At 38.9% G+C, this 21472-nt stretch overlaps 1 protein-coding gene across 2 annotated transcripts in view; it reads left to right on the top strand.

Annotated features, from left to right (window-relative positions):
- Window positions 1-1924: 1924 nt before the first annotated feature.
- Pik3cg (phosphatidylinositol-4,5-bisphosphate 3-kinase catalytic subunit gamma) overlaps window positions 1925-21472 on the top strand; it is a 33109-nt gene continuing 13561 nt past the window's right edge. Inside the window, exons 1-10 of one of the 2 annotated variants that reach the window (XM_027926393.2) lie at window positions 1925-1996; window positions 4139-6145; window positions 9338-9403; window positions 9513-9738; window positions 11248-11351; window positions 13791-13937; window positions 15685-15775; window positions 16744-16874; window positions 17870-17981; window positions 19490-19647. In XM_027926393.2, the coding sequence (XP_027782194.1) occupies window positions 4151-6145; window positions 9338-9403; window positions 9513-9738; window positions 11248-11351; window positions 13791-13937; window positions 15685-15775; window positions 16744-16874; window positions 17870-17981; window positions 19490-19647 (3030 nt within the window). In that variant the 5' untranslated portion in view covers window positions 1925-1996; window positions 4139-4150. Of the gene's footprint in view, window positions 1997-2126; window positions 2362-4138; window positions 6146-9337; window positions 9404-9512; window positions 9739-11247; window positions 11352-13790; window positions 13938-15684; window positions 15776-16743; window positions 16875-17869; window positions 17982-19489; window positions 19648-21472 lie in introns of those variants that run through there. The other variant, XM_071613011.1, reaches the window with a different exon arrangement.

Below are 21472 nucleotides of genomic sequence, written 5' to 3'. Positions count from 1 at the left end.
ATAAGAAACATATTAGTAAACAAAACAATGATGAGGCCTAGGGGGTCTTCTAACCTAAAAACTCTGGGAATAAAATATTCTTATTAATGAAGACAACCCTGGCATGATGTAAATACCCACATACCAGATGGAGACATTGACCTTTACTTCTCCCTGGGAACTCTCACTACGTATAGTCAAATTTTGGTGGCTATATCAGGATTGGGGGAAGATCAGGGTAGTTTTAATTTCAAACCACCAACAAAGTTGCATAATTGAATTTAACCGAATAGTTCCTTCAGAAGCAAGGAGACCCAGGAGCCTGAGTCTAGCACGTCTGGGAAAAGACATGTGTGTGTGTGTGTGTGTGTGCGCGCGCGTGCGCTTGTATGTGTGTGTGTGTGTGTTTAGTGTCAGCAGGCCAGGGAAAGAATGGCTTGGGGGCAGAACTGGCCAACCTCATGGTCCTTCTGAGGTTAACCCTCCTATCCAAAACCCACGTTCCACCTCACAGACTCCCATGAACTGTCCCACACACAGTGAAGCACAGCTTGGTAAGCTTTTACATTGTGACTTGATGACAAGAGAGGGGTGGTTTTCCCTCAAACCAAATTAAAAAAAAAAAAAGTCTTGAGCTTCCTAAAGCTGTCAGCCTCCTAAGGGAATATTCTTATATAGGAATATACTTTGGGAAGCTGCTAAGTCCCCTCTAAATATTTGGGAGGCAACTTTTGAATTAAGTGTCTCACCTGGTGATGTCAATTATTGGAGTATTATCAAAAAGTAAAGATCTCAGGGGTTCTATGTGAAAAGACACAGAACAGGTCAAACAATCAATTATCTTGATAGCTGAGTAATTCAAGGAACTCTTAATCATATACTTCCAAGAGACTTAGGAGGCCAACTCCATTCTTCTAGTTATTTCTAAAGCCCAACTATAGTCCATGAAAGCCCAACTTGGAGGATAAACTTTAGAACCCTGGGATGTACAGGAAGGAGCACTCCTCATTCAGGATCCAAGTGGGCATGGGGGTCCTTGAAGAAATTGAGTTAATCTGGAGGATATGGAATTGCTCTAAAAATTGACTTAGGAGGACTCTTCTGTTGTTCTGCATTCCCATGGGAACCAAAAGCCATCTCCCACTGACTGCCGGCCTTCCTCTATGGCAGTCTTCAGCTCCCCTGTTTCCCAAGGATACCAAGAAACCTCCTATTTTGTCTTCAGTCAAGCAACCATTGTTCACAGTAAGCTTCCACCCTCAACATCCACCAACACACACACACACACACACACACACACACACACACTCTGCAGGACTTTCAGTTTGAGCCCATGATATTTTGGGCTCTAAATTCTCTGAAAAAAAAAAAAATAGAGAAATCTCTCACCACACTGAGGAAGTGAGCTCCCAGACACTGCCTTTGAAAACGCCCAGCTTGATAACTCAGTCCTCTAGATCACTAGGTTTCTCTTCCCCTATCCCTCAGTTATATCTCATGAACCAGAGTTTATGTGAATTTCCATAAGAGTAACAGGTCTAATTCAGTTCTTACAACTCTCCCCAACAAGTTATCTACGATTGCAGCTGTGAGGCCTTTTCATCTACTTCTAACTAGTCACAAAAATATTTCATTTATTTGTGTCTCATGTATATTTCTTATTTGGATCTCTATAATTTTAATTTGTCTCAGTCTATCACAAGTTTTGAAAAATTAATTCAGAGTAAAAAGAAAATAAGGCAGACGCTGCTCACTCTCTCGCTCGCTCTCCCTCGCTGTCTCTGTGCTATAGCAGGAAATGCATTTCTGACACTTTTAAAATGAGCAATCACACTTATAATCAACTTGGTTAAAACTTCCTTCCTGGTAACTGCAACACTTCCTCTGCATCTGGATATGAAGGGAGCCCCAGAAAAGCGGAAGAGTTGAGAGGCACACTGGGTAGGTTTGAATTTGTTTTGTTTTCAAAAATTAAACAAATGATCCTTCAGCATCATCGCCTCCGCTGCTCTATCAGGTATTGCTTCCTTCTATTTTTTGCTTTCTGTTGGGTCTGACTCAAAATAGAGACACTTCCTTCTCAGCTAGAATATTTTTATCTGGAACTGTTGTCGGTTCTTCAGATGATCCTACCACTGGATGTCCGAGTTTCATTGTCTGGTCCAACCTAGACTGTGGATATCCACAAGGTTCCGGCAATAGTTTGCAGGTGCATGGATTCTTTTTTGTTTTTGTTTGGGAGGAAGAGGGAGGGCCTGGGAGCCTCTGCCAACCAGGCTTCATATTCTTACAAATGCATGTAGAAATGACTGAACTTATAGTGTTTCTAACGTCTTTTTATAAGAGAAGAAAACATCATAGCCTCAACCATGAAGAAATCCAGTGAGTATTTGCTCAGCCTGTTTGGTATCACTGAAGGAGATATGGCCATGTATTTGTATGCTGCCTAACTTGGCCAGTTTCATTTCAAGTTAGTGTCAATAGCAATCTACCTTACAATTCTCTTCTTTGTTTCTTATTCTATAATGTAGCAAAAGTTCAAAATGGGTGTTTTAAGTTACAAGAGAGAGTTCCTTGGGACTGTCTTGATTTCATTTACTAAGTATAACTTCATTATATTTTAAGGCAGGGAACATTGACTCTAAAAATAAGTTAAGCCAAGTTAACTTAAGTTAACATAATTTAAGAACTAATGAAACTCACTTTCTTAGCTTTTAATCAAAAACATATACCATCTTTTTGGTATATATCAATTCCCCTACTATTTCTTAAGGGAATAAATTGTCATGAGTCTCATTAATATTAGTTATTTAAGAGTGAATGATATTTTCTGAGAAACTGTTTTTTATTTCAATAGTGAGTCTTATTTAGAATATAAGGTATTACCAGGTAGTGATATTAAATATTAAAATACCTAATTATTCCTCTTTCAATTTTAATACTTATAGAATTTCAAATATTAGAAGGTTTTCTTACTATGGTATGTCATATTTATATTTAAATGCTTTGTCAAGAGGAGGTTTTCATTAAATGCTTGTTGAAAATGGATAATTTACTGGGAGTATATTTGTGAATTCTTGCCATAGTAATAGAAAGATTAGAGCAAAAAAAAAAAAGTTAAGTAATCATTTAGGGTCAAAATAGTAGGTTACTGGAGTCCAGAAATTTTGCCTCCCATTCTGGGGTCCCTCCACTATCAAAAGCAGAGCCAGACCAAGTGAATTGGTACAGAGTTAAAAGTGCCTAGTAGATGTTTATATTAGGATGTTTATGTTAGATGTTTAAATTAGGCAATTTAATCTAAAAGGGCTGATGGCTAGAACACTTACACATTTCGTGATTCAAAATTTTACATACCTTTAAATGGTCTTGATTGCAACTTTACTATTTCTGGTATTTTTGAATTTTATGAATGAAATGACTACCATTCTTAGAGGAGAGGTAAGAAAAAAAAAAGAAAAGAAAAAAGAAAGACAGGAAGTTGACTAGGGAGTAGCAGGTCCAGACAGTTTGAAAATAGAGAACATGAAGTGAGGTTGGGTAAGGTGTCTGGGTTAGAGGAGAAGTGTGAGACTGAACAAAGGAAAAAGTTTAGGGCTTGTTTTTAAAGTGAGATGTTTCAGTTGCACCTTGCAAACTTGAACTTGATCCTTAACTGTATTGTTTTACTTATCTGTATGTTTGAGTATGTTTAACAAAAATTACCATTTTGAGCTATTAAGTCAGACACTGTACTAGATGATTCTTTGGAATATTTCTTTTTTAATTAAAAAAAATTCAAATACATACAAAAGTAGAGAAAATGATTGATGAGTGGGAATCATAGGCCCACTGTCCATACAAAAATGTATACCTCCTTATGTAACTTTCACCTCCACCCTCTGAGGTATTACCAACCAATCTGACAGATTAGAAACGGGCTCAGAAATTAAATAGTCCAAGTCACTTAAATAGATAGTGGCCGCCGGGCCAAGATTCTCATGCCTTAACTGGCAGGCCCAAGCTCTTAAAAGCTGTGCTGCAACCAACTTGAAGTACACCGTCCCTCTGGGTCCTCGGGTGCATGTCAATCTACTACACCTTCTCTTCTACCATCTTGTAGGAAACAGAAAGGGAAAAGCGTTTCTTGTGACCAAGGCCTCTGTTTCTCTGCCCCCAGACTGTGTAGGGCATGGAGCTGGAGAACTATGAGCAGCCGGTGATTCTGAGAGAGGACAACCTCCGCAGGCGTCGGAGAATGAAGCCACGCAGTGTGGCGGCCAGCCTGTCCTCCATGGAGCTCATCCCCATTGAGTTTGTGCTGCCCACCAGCCAGCGGGACACCAAGATTCCTGAAACTGCGCTGCTGCACGTGGCGGGGCACGGCAACGTGGAGCAGATGAAAGCCCAGGTATGGCTGCGCTCAATGGAGACTAGTGTGGCCGCGGACTTCTACCACCGGTTGGGTCCGGACCACTTCATCTTGCTCTACCAGAAGAAGGGACAGTGGTACGAGATCTATGACAAGTACCAGGTGGTGCAGACCCTGGACTGCCTGCGGTACTGGAAGATGCTGAATAAGAGCCCAGGTCAGATCCACGTAGTACAGCGGCATGCGCCCTCCGAGGAGACCCTGGCCTTCCAGCAGCAGCTCACCGCCCTCATCGGCTACGACGTCACTGACATCAGCAACGTGCATGACGACGAGCTGGAGTTCACACGCCGCCGCCTGGTCACACCTCGCATGGCAGAGGTGGCAAGTCGCGATGCCAGGCTCTACGCCATGCACCCCTGGGTGACATCCAAGCCCCTCCCTGAGTACCTGTCAAGGAAGATTACCAACAACTGCATCTTCATTGTCATCCATCGCAGCACGACCAGCCAGACCATCAAGGTCTCAGCTGATGACACCCCAGGTGCCATCCTCCAGAGTTTCTTCACCAAGATGGCCAAAAAGAAGTCACTGATGGACATCCCCGAAAGCCAAAATGAGCAGGATTTCGTGCTGCGTGTCTGTGGCCGGGATGAGTACCTGGTTGGTGAAACACCCATCAAGAACTTCCAATGGGTTAGGCACTGCCTTAAGAATGGAGAAGAGATTCACCTAGTGCTGGACAGGCCTCCGGACCCAGCCCTGGACGAGGTGAGAAAAGAAGAGTGGCCACTGGTAGATGACTGCACGGGAGTCACCGGCTACCATGAGCAGCTGACCATCCATGGCAAGGATCATGAGAGTGTGTTTACTGTATCCCTGTGGGACTGTGACAGGAAGTTCAGGGTCAAGATCAGAGGCATTGATATTCCTGTCCTACCCCGAAATGCAGACCTCACAGTTTTTGTGGAAGCAAACATCCAGCATGGGCAGCAAGTTCTTTGTCAAAGGAGAACCAGCCCCAAACCCTTCACAGAGGAGGTGCTCTGGAATGTATGGCTCGAGTTCAGTATCAAAATCAAAGACTTGCCCAAAGGGGCTCTACTGAACCTCCAGATATTCTGTGGCAAAGCTCCTGCACTGTCAGGCAAAGCCTCTGCAGAGACTCCCAGTTCAGAGTCCAAGGGCAAAGCTCAGCTTCTTTACTATGTAAACCTGCTACTGATAGACCACAGGTTCCTCCTGCGCCATGGGGAATATGTGCTCCACATGTGGCAGATATCTGGGAAGGGAGAAGACCAAGGGAGCTTTAATGCGGACAAGCTCACATCCGCCACCAACCCAGACAAAGAGAACTCAATGTCCATCTCCATTCTTCTGGACAATTACTGTCACCCAATAGCCCTGCCTAAGCATCGGCCCACTCCTGACCCCGAAGGTGACCGAGTTCGAGCTGAAATGCCCAACCAGCTTCGAAAGCAACTAGAGGCAATCATAGCCACTGATCCACTTAATCCCCTCACAGCAGAGGACAAAGAATTGCTCTGGCATTTTAGATATGAAAGCCTGAAGCATCCCAAAGCATATCCTAAGCTATTTAGCTCAGTGAAATGGGGACAGCAAGAAATTGTGGCCAAAACATACCAACTGTTAGCCAGAAGGGAGGTCTGGGATCAAAGTGCTTTGGATGTTGGGTTAACAATGCAGCTCCTGGACTGCAACTTTTCAGATGAAAATGTCAGAGCCATTGCAGTTCAGAAACTGGAGAGCTTGGAGGATGATGATGTTTTGCATTACCTGCTGCAGCTGGTGCAGGTAGGGGATGTTGGCTTTATCAAGGGAACTGTCCTCAGGAATTTATTTGCATGTACACAGGCACCCCATTCAGTTGTTATCAGATACCCTTTGTTCTGAGCTTCATGATGGGTCAAAACAGATCTAATGAAGCCACCTCAAAAAGCAGTAAACGCTTCCATTTATTATTTTACTGTCTTTAAGGGTTTGCTGACAAGCATTTTAAAGACATCAGTATGATATTTTGTTTTGTAGGAAAATTGGCCCCATGGAAATACTTTGTTCTCATTTATTATTTTAAGGATAGATTCAACCTATTGAATGTTTTCTTATGTCAAGTTTCCAAGTGATTTACATGCTTTTTGTGTGTTATCTCATTTAACTCTCCCAAAGACTATGATAGCGGTCAAATTAGTATTTGCATATTTTGCATAAAGAAATTAGGGAACAAAGAGGCTAAGCAATCCAAGATCACATACTTTGAAAGAAGCAGACCAGAATTCAAATGTAGGAGGTCTGATTTCAAGCCCTGCCCTTGTCACTGCCAGCAAAGAGTGAGCTGAAAGAGATCTTCTCCGCCCCACCCCACCCCATGAGTACTCTAGTTCATAGAATAACAGCTCATAGCTGGGTAGAGTCTTGAAAGCTTCTCTCCTTAGACAGGTCCAGGGCTATGTTTCCACTCCAGTTCTCATGATGTCCCCTGGGGCCCTGAGAGGCTCAGTGATGTCTCTGAGGTTTAGCTAGGAAGTTAAAGACTTAAGGAGCAGCAGTTCTCCTGCTCACTCTAGCAGTTCTCAAATTATGTTGTAATGTTTGAAAAGATAAGGAAATAAAGGAATTGGAATATAAATTTCATTTTAGAGCCCAGACATGTCCATTCATTAATTTAACAACCCATACTGAGAAGACTGACATTAAATGAGTATATACACAAACATGTTTAATAACAGATTGTGACAAGGAAAAACAACAGAGTATTATGAGAAAAAAAGGGGGCCAGGGATGCTTAATTTCAACTGAGTAATCCAGGCATACATAGTCCGGAGTTATATTTGCCCCAAGATCTTTAGGATAAGTCAGGCTAAATTTTAGACTCCAAACTGTCACTATAAATATTTATGGGAGGGCTGGGGTTGTGGCTCAGTGGTAAAGAGCTCTGGCATGTGTGAGGCACTGGGTTCGATCCTCAGCACCACATAAAAATATATAAGTAAAATAAAGGTATTGTGTCCATCTACAACTAAAAAAAAAATTGTTTTTAAAAATATTTGTGGGAAGTCCCTAGAATTTTCTGATAAACACTTTGGATATTCTCAATTTTGAACCTTCACCTTTCCATCATCAGATACTTGAAATGTTACGTTTGGCTCTAACTTTCATCTATTAAATATGGCCACTATTTTTTTTCGGCCCACTAGTTCAGATACTGGCATAACAGTAGAGAATTTTAGAATAATTAAAGGAGCCTCAATGTTCTGACTCTCCATGACAAAACTAACATCAAACAAATTTGTATATCCATTATTCTAAATCCCTAGGCTACTATGAATTATTTTTCATTGTCATTTTTATAAGTAAACCTTCCCAAATTAGAGGATAAATAATGTTCTTCTTAGAAACGTTTTAAATGAGAAAGGTCAATAAGTTATATTAACATTGAATTTGTGGTCTTAAATTTGAAGAAGAGTAGTCATTTGTAAAACTATTTGAGACATTTTCACATAAGACTAAATGACTCATTCCTAATTAAAATGGTCTCCTAGCTGACTTTACAGAAGTGAAACACAAAGGTCAGAAAGACTCACGTTCAGTTTAGAAACTTAAAATGTATTTAAAGTAAGTACTAGTGGCTAAATAACCACATTCTCAGAATTAAGGCCTTACTTAGATACAGCTATCATGGTACCTATTTGACCACACCCATGAACATTTTCGAAAGCATGGGTTATAATTGAAACATTATGGTTAGTATTTATCATTTCCAAATTGTAAACCCAGAGTAAGAATTATGAATCTTACTAAGAAAACTCCAGGCACCAAAATATTAACTAGAATGGGAATTTCTTCCTGTTCCTTAGGGGGAAAAAACCAGACTTGTTTGTATTTGGAAAAGAAACACTCTGAAATATTCAATTTAAAACTCCTTCAGTTTTACACCTCAGATATACCTTCTAACTTTATATATGCAGTTATGCTTGTTAGTTTAAAAATTATGAACTATTTTAAACCTATAAAGAAGTAGAGAAAATAATTTAACAAACATTTAGACTCCAAACTGTCACTATAAATATTTATGGGAGGGCTGGGGTTGTGGCTCAGTGGTAAAGAGCTCTGGCATGTGTGAGGCACTGTACTCATTGAGATTTAATTTTTTTTTCATTTTATTGTTTTTTCTTTTTTCTTCAGCAATTAGAGCTATCACTTAAGTCAATATTCTCTACATTAAGGGTTGGGATGTAGCTCAGTGATAGAATGCTTGCTAGCATGCATGATCTCCAACATGGCAAAAGAAATAAAAATCAACCAACAACATGAAAAATACTAAATCCTAGCGATGAAAAGCAAGCTCTACCTGAGGAAGCACATAAAAGCAGGGATTTTTCTGGGGAAAAAAGAAAAAGTAAAAGCTCTCTATATACACAGCATGGCAGCAGGTAGTGACTATTCTGGATTGATCTAGACCTGCTGTCTACTTGCAATGAGAACCTGTGAGACAGCTCAACGATTTGCCATGAGATGCTGAAAAGAAAGCTCTAGGGTTTTTAGGATTTTCACTTCTAAAGAACATTCTTCTCCTTAAATGCACTAATCGCCATTGTCCTTTTCATATAGCAAGTCTCCTTTCTTCTATTTCATGGGTTTGTTCTAGCCATCTCCATCTTTCCTCTCTGCCACCTATAAATCAGGTCAGCCCCTAATGGAGCCAATGCCCCTGCCCCTCCACTTCTGAAATTACTAAAAGCATGTGACTCTGAGCTAAGACGTCTGGCCTCTAATCCCACTTCTGTTACTACTCTGTGATCCTAAGGAAGTGGTTCATTCTGGTCCAAAGAGTCTTCTAGAAGAATGGATTCAAGTGACTCATTGGATTCTCATCTCCCTAGCCATAAAGACCCACTCAAGCACATTGCCAGTTTTTCTCCATTTCCTTTTTCCTGACCTACCAACATAGAATACAGTCCTACTAATGCCAACGTGTTCTTCCTTCAGGCCGTCAAATTTGAACCATACCATGACAGTGCCCTGGCAAGATTTCTGCTGAAGCGTGGCTTAAGGGTAAGTACTTCCACCTTGATAATGGCGTCACATTTTAGGTCACTGAGAATTGACCGACAGACCTAGAGCATTAGTCATAATAATTTCAACCTTCTTGTACCTACCTCAGAACAAAAGAATCGGTCACTTCTTGTTTTGGTTCTTGAGAAGCGAGATCGCTCAGTCCAGGCACTATCAGCAGAGATTCGCCGTGATCCTGGAAGCCTATCTGAGGGGCTGTGGCACAGCCATGCTGCAGGACTTTACCCAGCAGGTCCAAGTCATCGAGATGTTACAAAAAGTCACCATTGATATTAAGTCACTCTCTGCTGAGAAGTATGACGTCAGTTCCCAAGGTAGAGCGGCTGTATTTTCCTGGTTCTCTTTCCAAATGCCTTCATCTCCAAATGCCAGAATCATTATGATTCTTCTTTTGGGAAGCCAAGTTTTAGTTTCCTAAAGGCAGCCAAGAACACATTTTTTTATTCTCTTGTCTGCATGGAGTAAGTAATTTCAAGTTCTCCTTTTATAAGTTAATGACTTTTAAAAACTAAACATATATTGTTAAGGATAAAGCTATGATAACAAACATTAAACTCTTTGAAAATTAAAAATCATTATGTAGTGTCAGGTATAATTTTGAAGAACACTTTCACACACAAAATAGAAGAGTAGTTATTTTCAAATCTTTACCTTTTCCTCCCTATCTTCAATGTATATGTCATTTTTAAATGTTCAGTCTTTTAAGGTAATAAATTCTGGAAGAGTTATGTTAAATATTTTTACATTTATTCATACATATATCTCAGAGTAATATATGTATATAATAATAGATAATGTTATATATTAATATGTTATATGAATTATATATTAAGATAATATGTAACATATTATATATTGATGTATAATAATTTATAAATATATATAATCCTTTGTATATATACACACACACAAGACACCTCCTCTATGAAGCCACTTCCAATGTCCTCTTATCCCTACCCTAAGAAGTCCTGTGCCTGCCCTAAGAAATTTAACCACTTCTTGTCTGTAGTCCCATAAGTTCAGGTTGATACCACATTAAATCATGGTCATTAATACACCTTTCTGACCCGATAAGCTGTATAAACCTTGAAACTAGGGAATATTTCTTGATTTTCTGCACCTAGACCTAGTACTGTGCCTCATGATAGACACTTACTCATGTACCTAATCACATTTTAAACTTTTGAATATTTTAAATATCTACTTTTTCCCTTTGACCCTTTCACAGTACACAAATAATGCTATCTCCTAAAAATGATAACAGTAATAATATTAACCTTATGTTTGTGCTGGCCTCCATTCTATCTGCTGTACATAGAGTAATTTTTAATTTATGTATTTTGCCTTGAAATTTTTGAGATTATCAATCTTCTATACACATCTTAACTTCCTCTTTTGAAAAGAATTTGCAGAACTTTAACCTAACTATTTAATATTGTCTTCAAATGTCTGTTCCCCAAATCAGATGGCAGTTCAAAGTTTCACATGCTGGAAAGAAGACTAGAATTAAGTCCTTATCATTACCCTCAGAAACTCCTCCCCATATCCTGTACAGCATTTGTGTGCTATCCCACAAATGTTCACATATTTCCATCCCCCACTGTGAAACATGTGCCTGGTTATATTGTCACAGCAAGCCTAACTTATCTTGCCACTTCAAGTAGTTAGTTCCTCAAAGGCAGGATTCTACCCAATCTTCTCCTGCTCCACCCCAGACCAAATATATAGAATGCTGTAAGTAAATATGGCCTCAGGAAATGTTGTAGATAATATTGGTAATTTCTTGAATTCATATAACTTTTTTGTGCTTTTGACAATTACAGTTATTTCACAACTGAAGCAAAAGCTTGAAACCCTGCAGAATTCTAATCTCCCAAAAAGCTTTAGAGTTCCCTATGATCCTGGTCTGAAAGCAGGAACCCTGGTGGTAGGTATCACTTGGATGTTTATGTGTGGTTTATATGTCTTGCAATGTCTGGAGTGCTTTCTAGGGTCCAGTGCTTAAAAGTTGATGTTTATATAGAGACAGGGAAGCTGGAGAGTCCATGGTCGAACTTCTGATAATAATCATTAGCTTCTGAAAGCTTCAAAACCAGGTAATTTCCCTTCCATCTTGTTTCAGATTAGCTTATGGAGATATCCTTTATGTACAATAAAATTTGTGCATTTTAAGTGTATAATTCAATGAGTTTTGACAAACATATGCTACCATATGACCACTATAATAATCAAGGTACATTTTAAGAAATATTATGGAAAAAGTTCTTTCAAGTCACAAATCTTGTGCAAGTCTACATACAGGCTCTCTGTTCTTTCCCATTAATCTAAATATCTGTCCTCAGATCAACACCACACACCCTTGGTTACATTCAAATAACAAACCACATTGTGAACATGTAGAATCTTATAGCAGTACACTTCTATTAACCTCCTCCCAATTCTTTGTACTTTTTTGTCATGCTGTTAACTTCTACAAGTGTTATAAACCCCCAAATGCATTGTTATTATTTTTGCTTTAAACAAAAATAGATTTAAAAGATTAAGCCACTTTAAAATGTTTTCCCCCATATTACCATTGGGCTACTCTTCACTGTTTTGCATAGACCCAGACTTTCTAGCTGGTATCATTTCCCTTTGACCTTTAACATTTTATGTAGTTCTGCTGCTAATAAATTCTCTCAGCATTTGTTTATCTTAAAAACTTTTCATTATATCTTCATTTTAAAAAATATTTTCACTAAATGAGGAGTTTTAGATTGATGACGACTTCTTCTTCTTCTTCTTCTTCTTCTTCTTCTTCTTCTTCTTCTTCATTTTCTTCTGGCTTGCATATTTTCTGATGCTAATTCTCTGTCCTTATCGTTAACTGTCTCTATATAACATATATTTTATTTTTCTGTAGGCTTCTTCTACGATTTATTTAATCACTGGTTTTCACAAAATTGAATCTGATGTGCCTTCTTTATGTTGAGTCTCCAAGAGAGTATTGAATCTTTGACTTGGGGGTTGATAGCCTATCACATTTAGTACTTTTTCAACTAATATTTTTCCTGTCCTCTCTTTCTGAGACTCCAGTTGCTATGTTCTAGACTGCTTGCCCATGGACTCAGTCTAGGTTGCCTTTCTCTGTTGTCTAGCCTCAAAAGGGTCCTGAGCAGTCAACTGATGCAATAAAACGGATTCACTTTATTTGTCTTCCTTCTCTCAGGGGTCACAGACATCCATTGCCTGCCACCAATGTCTGAAAAGAGTTATTTCATATATTTTGCCTAGTCCTATAGCTGTGTGTGACAGGAAAGCAACTCCTATCATGGTTAAACCGCAAAGAAAGGAAAACCTTCCTCCCTTACATCACTAATTTTATATGCAGTTACTAGTAAATTGGCCCTATAGAAAAAGCATATATCGTCTACTGTCCATCTAGAATTTGTTGGGAATTATGATATATTAATACAGATTTCAAAGTGTTTGCTCTTTTTAAAGACCACATCAGTGAATTTCACCACCATGTATGTATATCCACAAATAATTAATTTAACAATGAATAAATAAATAAATAACTATGGGTAAATGGCAGAAAGACCAATAGAGGGAAGGAGAAGGAGAGGTACTGGGTCTTAATTAGAATAAGATATATTCCATACTTGTATGGTTATATCAAAATGGGTTCAACTGTCCTGTATGGCTAAAAAGAACCAATAAAATATAATAAAAATTGTTTGATCCATGGAGAATTCACCTTTGGCTGAAACTTGTATGCTGTTTGGTTTTAGTTTTGATTTTTGAATGATGCCAAATCACGTTTCCTCTACCTTAAATTTGTTTCAGTGTGTCAGGTGGAGGGATGAGAGAGGAGTGTTGTACTTGACTGCCCAATTTTCCATTAATTTCTGTTAAATTTTATCTTGTTTGGCCTATTGCATCTGGTTCTGCAATAATAGCTTTTTAGACACTGTGGTAGCGTTAGAACTCTTTTTTTTAAAGCTAAATCTTAGAGGGGGGCCAAACATATAAATAGATAATAGTGAAGTTTCTCTGGGTTAAAGGGAATGTGGGAGTACCAGTGTCCTGTGGGAGAAGCACAGGGCAGAATCTGTCACACTCCATGGCATCAGCATCTCCATAGACCCTTGAGCTCCTTGGAACACAGTTTGGGAACCATTGGTTGAACTGTGGTGAATTTGCCCTCAAAAAAAAAAAACATTTCTAGATTTGGTGAGAACATCTGCATTTTCCCCAAAGACTGAAAATCATTTCCCACCTAGGACTTTGTCCTGGTTATTTACAGTGAGGCTTTGCCAGAGAATCTGTGTCTCCACAACGTGTATGCAGCGCATGTAGGAAACATGTGACCGCTTTCTTACAGATTGAAAAATGTAAAGTGATGGCCTCCAAGAAAAAGCCCCTGTGGCTTGAGTTTAAATGTGCAGATCCTACAGCCCTCTCCAATGAAACAATTGGAATCATCTTCAAACATGGCGATGATCTGCGCCAAGACATGCTTATTTTACAGGTAGGCTGATGTTAAGAAACATTTTCAATTATCTGAAAAAATAATTCTGTATTAGATTTAAAACATTCCTTCTACCAGTTTCATTCCCATTCTGTTCTTTCACATGATAAACACTATTCAGAAGCTACATAATATAGTTTTAGTGTGAGGAATATGGCTGTGGAATGTTAGATACCCAATCCCATGAGCATCACTGTTCTGTCCATTTCTTGAAGATGCACATCCAACATTCCCAAGAAACCAGATACACCTCCCTCACCTCGATTCTTTTTCATACACCCCCTTCTGAGCTTTGTAACATCAAATGTAACCACATAAATCTGCAGCACCCAGTTTATTCATAGACATATCTACACACTCATAGGCACTCTCCTTAGATACATTCCCTCTGATGCACATACACAAACTCAAGAGAATGATTTGATGGGAAGGAGAGAGAAGATGAACAGGGGAAGAGAAACTGTACAGAGTGAACGTGTTATTAGGGCAAAGCTGAATGGCCAAGGTATCGATGCTGATCATTTTCATATTTTCTGACATACCTGTATAAACTTTAGCTTCAGAAATCTGTAAAGTTGTATTCCCTAGATTTTATTTGCTCAACATTGTATAAGTAACAATTTCTAAAACTTAATATGGTTTATTTGAAATAGAGAAATCCTATTAACTTAAAAGTAAGCTATTTAAGAACTGATCATGTTTTCAATTCTAAGATTCTGTTTTTACTTATTTCTAACATGGAACCAATAATACCCTTGCTTTGCTTTCTGTCAAGAATTGTATGAGCATTGTCCAAGAAGTGTTTTTTTTTCTAGTTCCTTTCATTGTTTTTTATTAATTTTGTTGGTGCATTATAATTGCACATAATCTTGGATTTCATTGTGATATATTTATGCGTGCACATAACATAATTTATTCAGTTTCATTCCCCAGAACCTCGCATTTCCTCCATCCTCACTCCCTCTGATCCCTTCCTCTACCAGTCTCCTCCAGGAAATATTTTTAAAAAGAAAAGAAAAAGAAATCCTTCAATTCTTTTTCAGGTTAATTCAATTTCAAATTAATCTGTAAGATTTCTTGAATTGTTCAAAGATGAGCAATTCAAAAACACAAAAATTTGTCTGTTATTTCTCTCATTTTGAGGGAAAGTTTGCTCTTGTCTTTTGTGTCCTTTGGTTTATTATTGAGGGACAAGTTTGGCAGCTAAAGGAAAGTTCTCTAAGTCTTGTTCCTTCACCTGCAGAAAGGGAATAATAATCATATTCCCAATATGAGGTTAATGCAAGAACCACACATAAAAAACCACCCAATAAATGTTAGCTATTATTATCATCATTGTTGTTACTGTCATTTAGGTCTAGCCTGAGTGTCTTATGGATATTAGAGTAATAGATATGTGTCAGGATATTAGAGTTATGGTGGGAAAATATCTATGGCAGAGTAGAACATACTGAACAGGTAGATAATCAAACATGACTAAAACCTACTCCAGAGGAAATCCAAAGTACATCTCAGACTGAAATTAACAGATGTGCAATGAGGGGAAATTTGAGAGTACCAAGATGATCAATAAAAGTAGTTTTTACTTAAAAATTTTATATTTACTTAGATATTTTGTGTTACCAGATAAGACTGCTGTTTTTTTGAAGGATAAAAAATATATATGAAGTAAATACACTTGTGTGTGTGTGTGTATACACACACACACACACATATATAACAGAAACTCTTCTGTTTTGATGCCCAGATTCTACGAATCATGGAGTCCATTTGGGAGACTGAATCTTTGGATTTGTGCCTTCTGCCATATGGTTGCATTTCAACTGGGGACAAAATAGGTATGTGATTACCTCAGGAAATGAATATACCACTCAGCTAATTTTAAAAGATCATAGTTCCCTTGGTGTAGGCATTTAATAACTGAAAAAATAGGATCATAATCCATATAAAGAAGAAGAAAATGTTCCCAGGCTGGTGAATGTGCCTCTCAATTTAATATGGATATGTTGAAAATACTTGAACGCATGATTCAAGTCCTTGTGACTGTACATGGAAATGATTTCAGTAAGAACTTGTTCCCTTCTCTTTACTTCACCTCTAAACTTTAACTCATTTCATTACACATTAAATTTTTCTCTCACAAATAACATTTAAAATTAGACAGAAAGATCTGTCACTTATTTTTAAATTCCAGAATTCACATTATTAAAACTATTACACACTCTACTCTTAGGTACTTTTATAGACATTTAATATTTTAGTTTCAGTCAAACATACTTTTATATAAGCTTCTGATATGAGAACAGTGCAAAACCATTTACATTTGACCCTATAATTTAAAAAGGAAAAGGCACAGAGCACTGGGTGAGGTAGGTTATTCTCAGCACATAACTGCCTTTACTCACTGCTGATCAAAACCAATCCTTTCCCCTTGCATTGAGGGATACTGCAAGAATATCCCATACAACTTTCTTAAAAAAAAAAAAAAAAAGCACAGATCTGGAAAACAACCCTCTCATTTATTTAAAAACAAACACAAAACTGGGAGGCTGAGGCAAGAGGATCAAGAGTTCAAAGCCAGCCTCGGCAAAAGCGAGGCACTAAGCAACTCTGTGAGATCCTGTCTCTAAATAAAATACAAAATAGGGCTTTGGATGTGGCTCAGTGGTCAAGTGCCCCTGAGTTCAATGCCTGATACAAAAAAAAAAAAGTCCTCTCTGTTCCCTACTCAACAAAAACAAGTTGCTCCCCCTCTGGGTCAAGCGCTAGGCCCCCTTCTCCATCAAACTCCTCATCCTCAATGTAGGAATGATCGAGATCGTGAAAGATGCGACAACAATTGCCAAAATCCAGCAAAGCACAGTGGGCAACACGGGTGCATTCAAAGATGAAGTCCTGAATCACTGGCTCAAAGAAAAATGCCCCATTGAAGAAAAGGTGAGCTGTGCCTCCCCTCTGCAGAGGTCCCTTACAACTTGTCATTTATAAAGCAATAGTGGTTCCAGGTTTTCAAAGGATTTTTCAATGTCTTGCGTCCCCATATATTGGTGAATCCTTTACTGGTGAGGAGGTGGGGAGATTTGAGGGCTTTTCCCTGATGACACAGCACATCTATGTAAAACAGAAGTGCTCAGTTCCCAACCCCATGATCATTATCTTTGGCTTTGATTCCCAGGCACATTTTGTATACAATTTGGTTCTGTAAAATAATCTGTTAGCACTTTTTATGGCTATTTTTTGTTGTTGTTCGGCATCGAGATTTAGTTACTCTGTATAAATTCTTTCCTACCTAGGAAATACCGCACGCCCAACGACATAATTTATAATTTACCACTGCACTCTAATATAAATGGTAAATTATGGATGGGGAAAATGTCAGTTCCACCATCTTCTGAAGTGCATATGCTGAATCCTTCACAAGCTGTGTGGTTGGGCTGTTTGGCTGTCATCTAAAGTTCTACCGCACAGGATTAGCACTTCTCATTTGCATGGTTAGCAGTCATTTGGGGAGGAAATATAATTAGCAGTACTTATTAATCTGTTATACATGTGGATTTGTGAACCCATGCATACTTGTAAATGGTCACAAGCAAAACATGTTCACTGATGGAGAAGAAATTACTATGGGTTCCACATTCTTGTGAGCAAGTGATGCATGGAGAGGAAGCAAACGCTTTGATTAAATTTCTGTTGCCCTTTGACTCATGTATCCTCCTCGTGCTGTTGTGATGTATTGAATCTTGACCTAAAGCATAAGCAGAGCAATGTGAAAATTGGCTCTTGGTAGATATAATGCTAATAAAATCAGGCACAAATAACTTGCTCTCTAAAAACGGTTCCCAGAACAGTGTCTTTCTGGAAATCATCTGTAATAGATTCATGCTGCTCTTTGTAGTTAGAAGACAATTAATATTCTGATGCATTTTAATTAGTTTCAGGCAGCAGTGGAGAGATTTGTTTATTCCTGTGCAGGCTACTGTGTGGCAACCTTTGTTCTTGGAATAGGCGACAGACACAATGACAATATTATGATCTCAGAGACAGGTGAGTTTATCTATTGCAGAATAACTTATTGTGGTAAAACACACATAACAAAATTCTCTATTCTAACCATTTAAGTGTGCAATTCAGTGGACACTGAGCACATTCACATCGCTGTGCAAGCATCACTGACGTCCATCTTCAGAATTTTTTCATCTTCCCCATCTGAAATGCTGTCCTCATTAAACACAGCCACTCCATTCCCCCCACCCTCCCATCATAGAGAAATTTTTGAAGGGAGTTCAAGGCCAGAGCACAGAGTGAGAAGTTATTATTGTGTAGGGACTCCAGTGCTGTCTCTACAGAGACCACCCACCTTGAGGGCAGAGGACTGAGTAAAGGAAGAAGAGGCCGTTAGAGCTAGAAAAGTAGAGTAGGGCATATCTTAGGAACTAATGAAGGTAGGGGTGATCAACAGTATCAGCTATTTCAGAGAAACAGTAAAAGAGGGGAAAAAATCTCGGAGATACCCTCAAATCTGAAATGTGCTAGGAGCAGTGACAGACACCTGTAATCCCAGCAACTCAGGAGGCTGAGGCGGGAGGATCTCAAGCTCAAAGCCAGCCTCAGCAAAAAAAAAAAAAAAAAAAAAAAAAAAAGGCGCTAAGCAACTCAGTGAGACCCTGTCTCTAAATAAAATACAAAATAGGACTGGCGATGTGGGTCGGTGGTCGAGTGCCCCTGAGTTCAATCTCCAGTACCAAAAACTTAAAAAATAAAAATAAAAGACTAGGAATATGGCTCAGTGGTTAAGCACCCCTGTGTTCAATCCCCAGTACTAAAAACGAAAAAAAAAAAAAGTGAAACATTCTGTCTGCCTAACTCACCCCACCTTGCCAGTTCACTGTCCAGTCTAACAGTGCCCAGTAGTGGCCACCACACCATGAGACTTTTCTATATGTGATTTGAACCAATTTCAGAGTAGAGTCTGAAAAAAGCATGAGAGGGGAACAAATTGCTTACTCCCTGTGAGGATCGGAATAAAACAAAATAGGCAATACATTTTTGGACTATAGAAATGATAAAGGACCAATGAGAAGAAGGGATGTGGAGAAGGTGTGGTGGTAAATATTGACCCAAAGAAGTTTCAAAATGAGTTATTTCTATTGTGGGGCTTGGAAGTACAAGTCAGAGTACAACATCAGGCTATCCTGAGTTACATGAAGGGTTTAGGGGAGTTTTAAGTATAATGGTGACATATTAGCCAGAGAGTTTTGATTTCTAAGAATAATTTTGAGGTGATAATTTTTAACTTTTTAATGCCATTTGTCATCTAAAGAACACCAGAAAGATATCAAGAACAAACATATTTGGTTCAAAGAACACTTTGTGGTTACTACTTTCACACACCTGCTAAGACCAAAAATATGACAGACTAGTAACACATGTAACAGATGCTTTCACCCAAGATAGCTCATTTTCAGGCCACTTAAAAATTATCTCAAAAAGTGAAGTGTTATTACAAGCATGTATGCTGGTGTAATAATGTCAGATATTCTTTTTCTTTTAAGGAAACCTATTTCATATTGACTTTGGGCACATTCTTGGGAATTATAAAAGTTTCCTGGGCATTAATAAAGAGAGAGTGCCATTTGTGCTCACCCCAGACTTCTTGTTTGTGATGGGAACTTCTGGAAAAAAGACAAGCCCACACTTCCAGAAATTTCAGGTATGTCACCCCCCTCTTTATTTCCTACTGAGAGTACCAACCAAGCAGGCGGTGTGTGCACCTGCTGCAGCTTTACCTCCCAGCCCACTTGGAGGCTCATCTATCCTCTGCCCCCATCCCCTTCTGGCATGGCCAACCTATCTCCTCCCAGTTACCTCTATTCATTCATTCCCCAAGAGCAAGACTGTGCTTCTCAGCCATCCTCCCACCTAAAACCAAACAGGAAGTAGAAACATTCCATAAGAGTGGGACTGGCAAATACAGAGCTCAGATTGATGCTGGTACTAAAGAGACCTTTAAGGAAGGGCACCTAGTGAAAAATTTAGCCATTAGATATTTATCTATTGAAGACACTGACAAAGGATTCAAACTTTGCAAATACTTTTCAGGGCACTCAAAACAATCGTGAGCTTCACTCGGCTTTTGCTACACATGTGTATTTATCACACTACTAGCACGGATTCTTGTTGTGCCACCATATGCATATGGCATGTTTTGCTTTTGTCAAGGGCAGTCTCTTCTCTCCTTGGGAATCTCAGCAGGGTGACCACAGGTTCTACAAACAACTCTGGTTTGTCCTGCTTCCTTCATGAGCCTACCATCTCCCTGGGAGTGTTCAGATTCTACTTCCTTTCTCGTTCCTGCCTGGTCTGTACCCAGTTTTGACTATTGAATATTTCAAATATCCAATGGAGAACATTTCGCACTTTGAAACTTAATAACTGTTCATGGACAACACAAAACAGAGACAAAGAGCCATTATTTGATGTGTCCATTTGCCTTTAAATTAACCACCCAACCACCCACTCACCTTCACCCCCCACCACCCTGCCACCATGGTAGTCTTAAGCTTGGTTTGATTTGCAGTGGACATCCCAGGGACAAGTGCTTTTCCTGAGTCTCCTCTTGAGTCCACTGTGACCCTTGGGAGATGACATGGCCCTTGAACTTCCTTGGGACAGGTACTCAGAGGTGTTGATTTGTAACCTGTGTGTTCTGGTTTGTGCTGGCTTGTTTTCCATCTGGTAATTACAAGACTCACCCTCCCACAGTTCCAGTGGTGTTGTCAGAGAAACTGAGATCTCTGTGGCCAGATAGTTTAAGGATTTTTACAGTGTGTTTTTCTGTATAAACTCAATTGAGTTTTAGACTGTTTCCAGGGACTTGACACATTTCAGTCCTGTTTTTCTTTAAAGTTAAAAATCATATATTTTGACAACTTACTGGAAGAGATAATGGTTCAAAAAAAGAACCTGGAAGAATTTCACCATTTAAAGGAGGAAAAACACTCAGTTCTACTTTCCTGGAAGGGAGGTTCATCTGACGAGATTCAAACAGCCATGGTAAACTATGATTCAGAGATTCAGACAAATCCAGGAGCTTGACCTTATGCACTGGCTCTCCTTCTCTTTGGATATGTACAGTCTCTTCCTTTTTACCAGTGATGTTCTCAAGGCTGACTGCCCATTTGTTCTGTTGCTATTGATGTCCCTGTCAGGCCCATGTCAACCTTAAGATCCCAGCAGCAACTCCCTTGACTTTTGTTTTGGCTGCTGTAATTATTTTTCAGTTTCAAAACATTCTTTAATGAAAAGATTTTTGTTATGAGGAGGCCAAGGAAAGATTTCCTGCCCCTACCAGCAATTTCCACCCAAAGCTATATTCATCTGCTCTGAGCTTTCTTATTTATTTATTTATTTATTTATTTATTTTTTGTACCAAGGATTGAACCCAGGGATACAACCACTGAGCCACATTTCAAGCCCTTTTTAATTATGTTTTTATTTTGAAACAGGTCTCAGTAAGTTGCTTAAGACCTCGCTAA

Source organism: Marmota flaviventris, chromosome 1 (genome assembly GCF_047511675.1).
Source record: "Marmota flaviventris isolate mMarFla1 chromosome 1, mMarFla1.hap1, whole genome shotgun sequence".
In the NCBI taxonomy this organism is placed as follows: domain Eukaryota; kingdom Metazoa; phylum Chordata; class Mammalia; order Rodentia; family Sciuridae; genus Marmota; species Marmota flaviventris.
The sequence above is the reverse complement of the archived record's forward strand: the minus strand, read 5'-3'. Positions and strand labels throughout refer to the sequence as shown.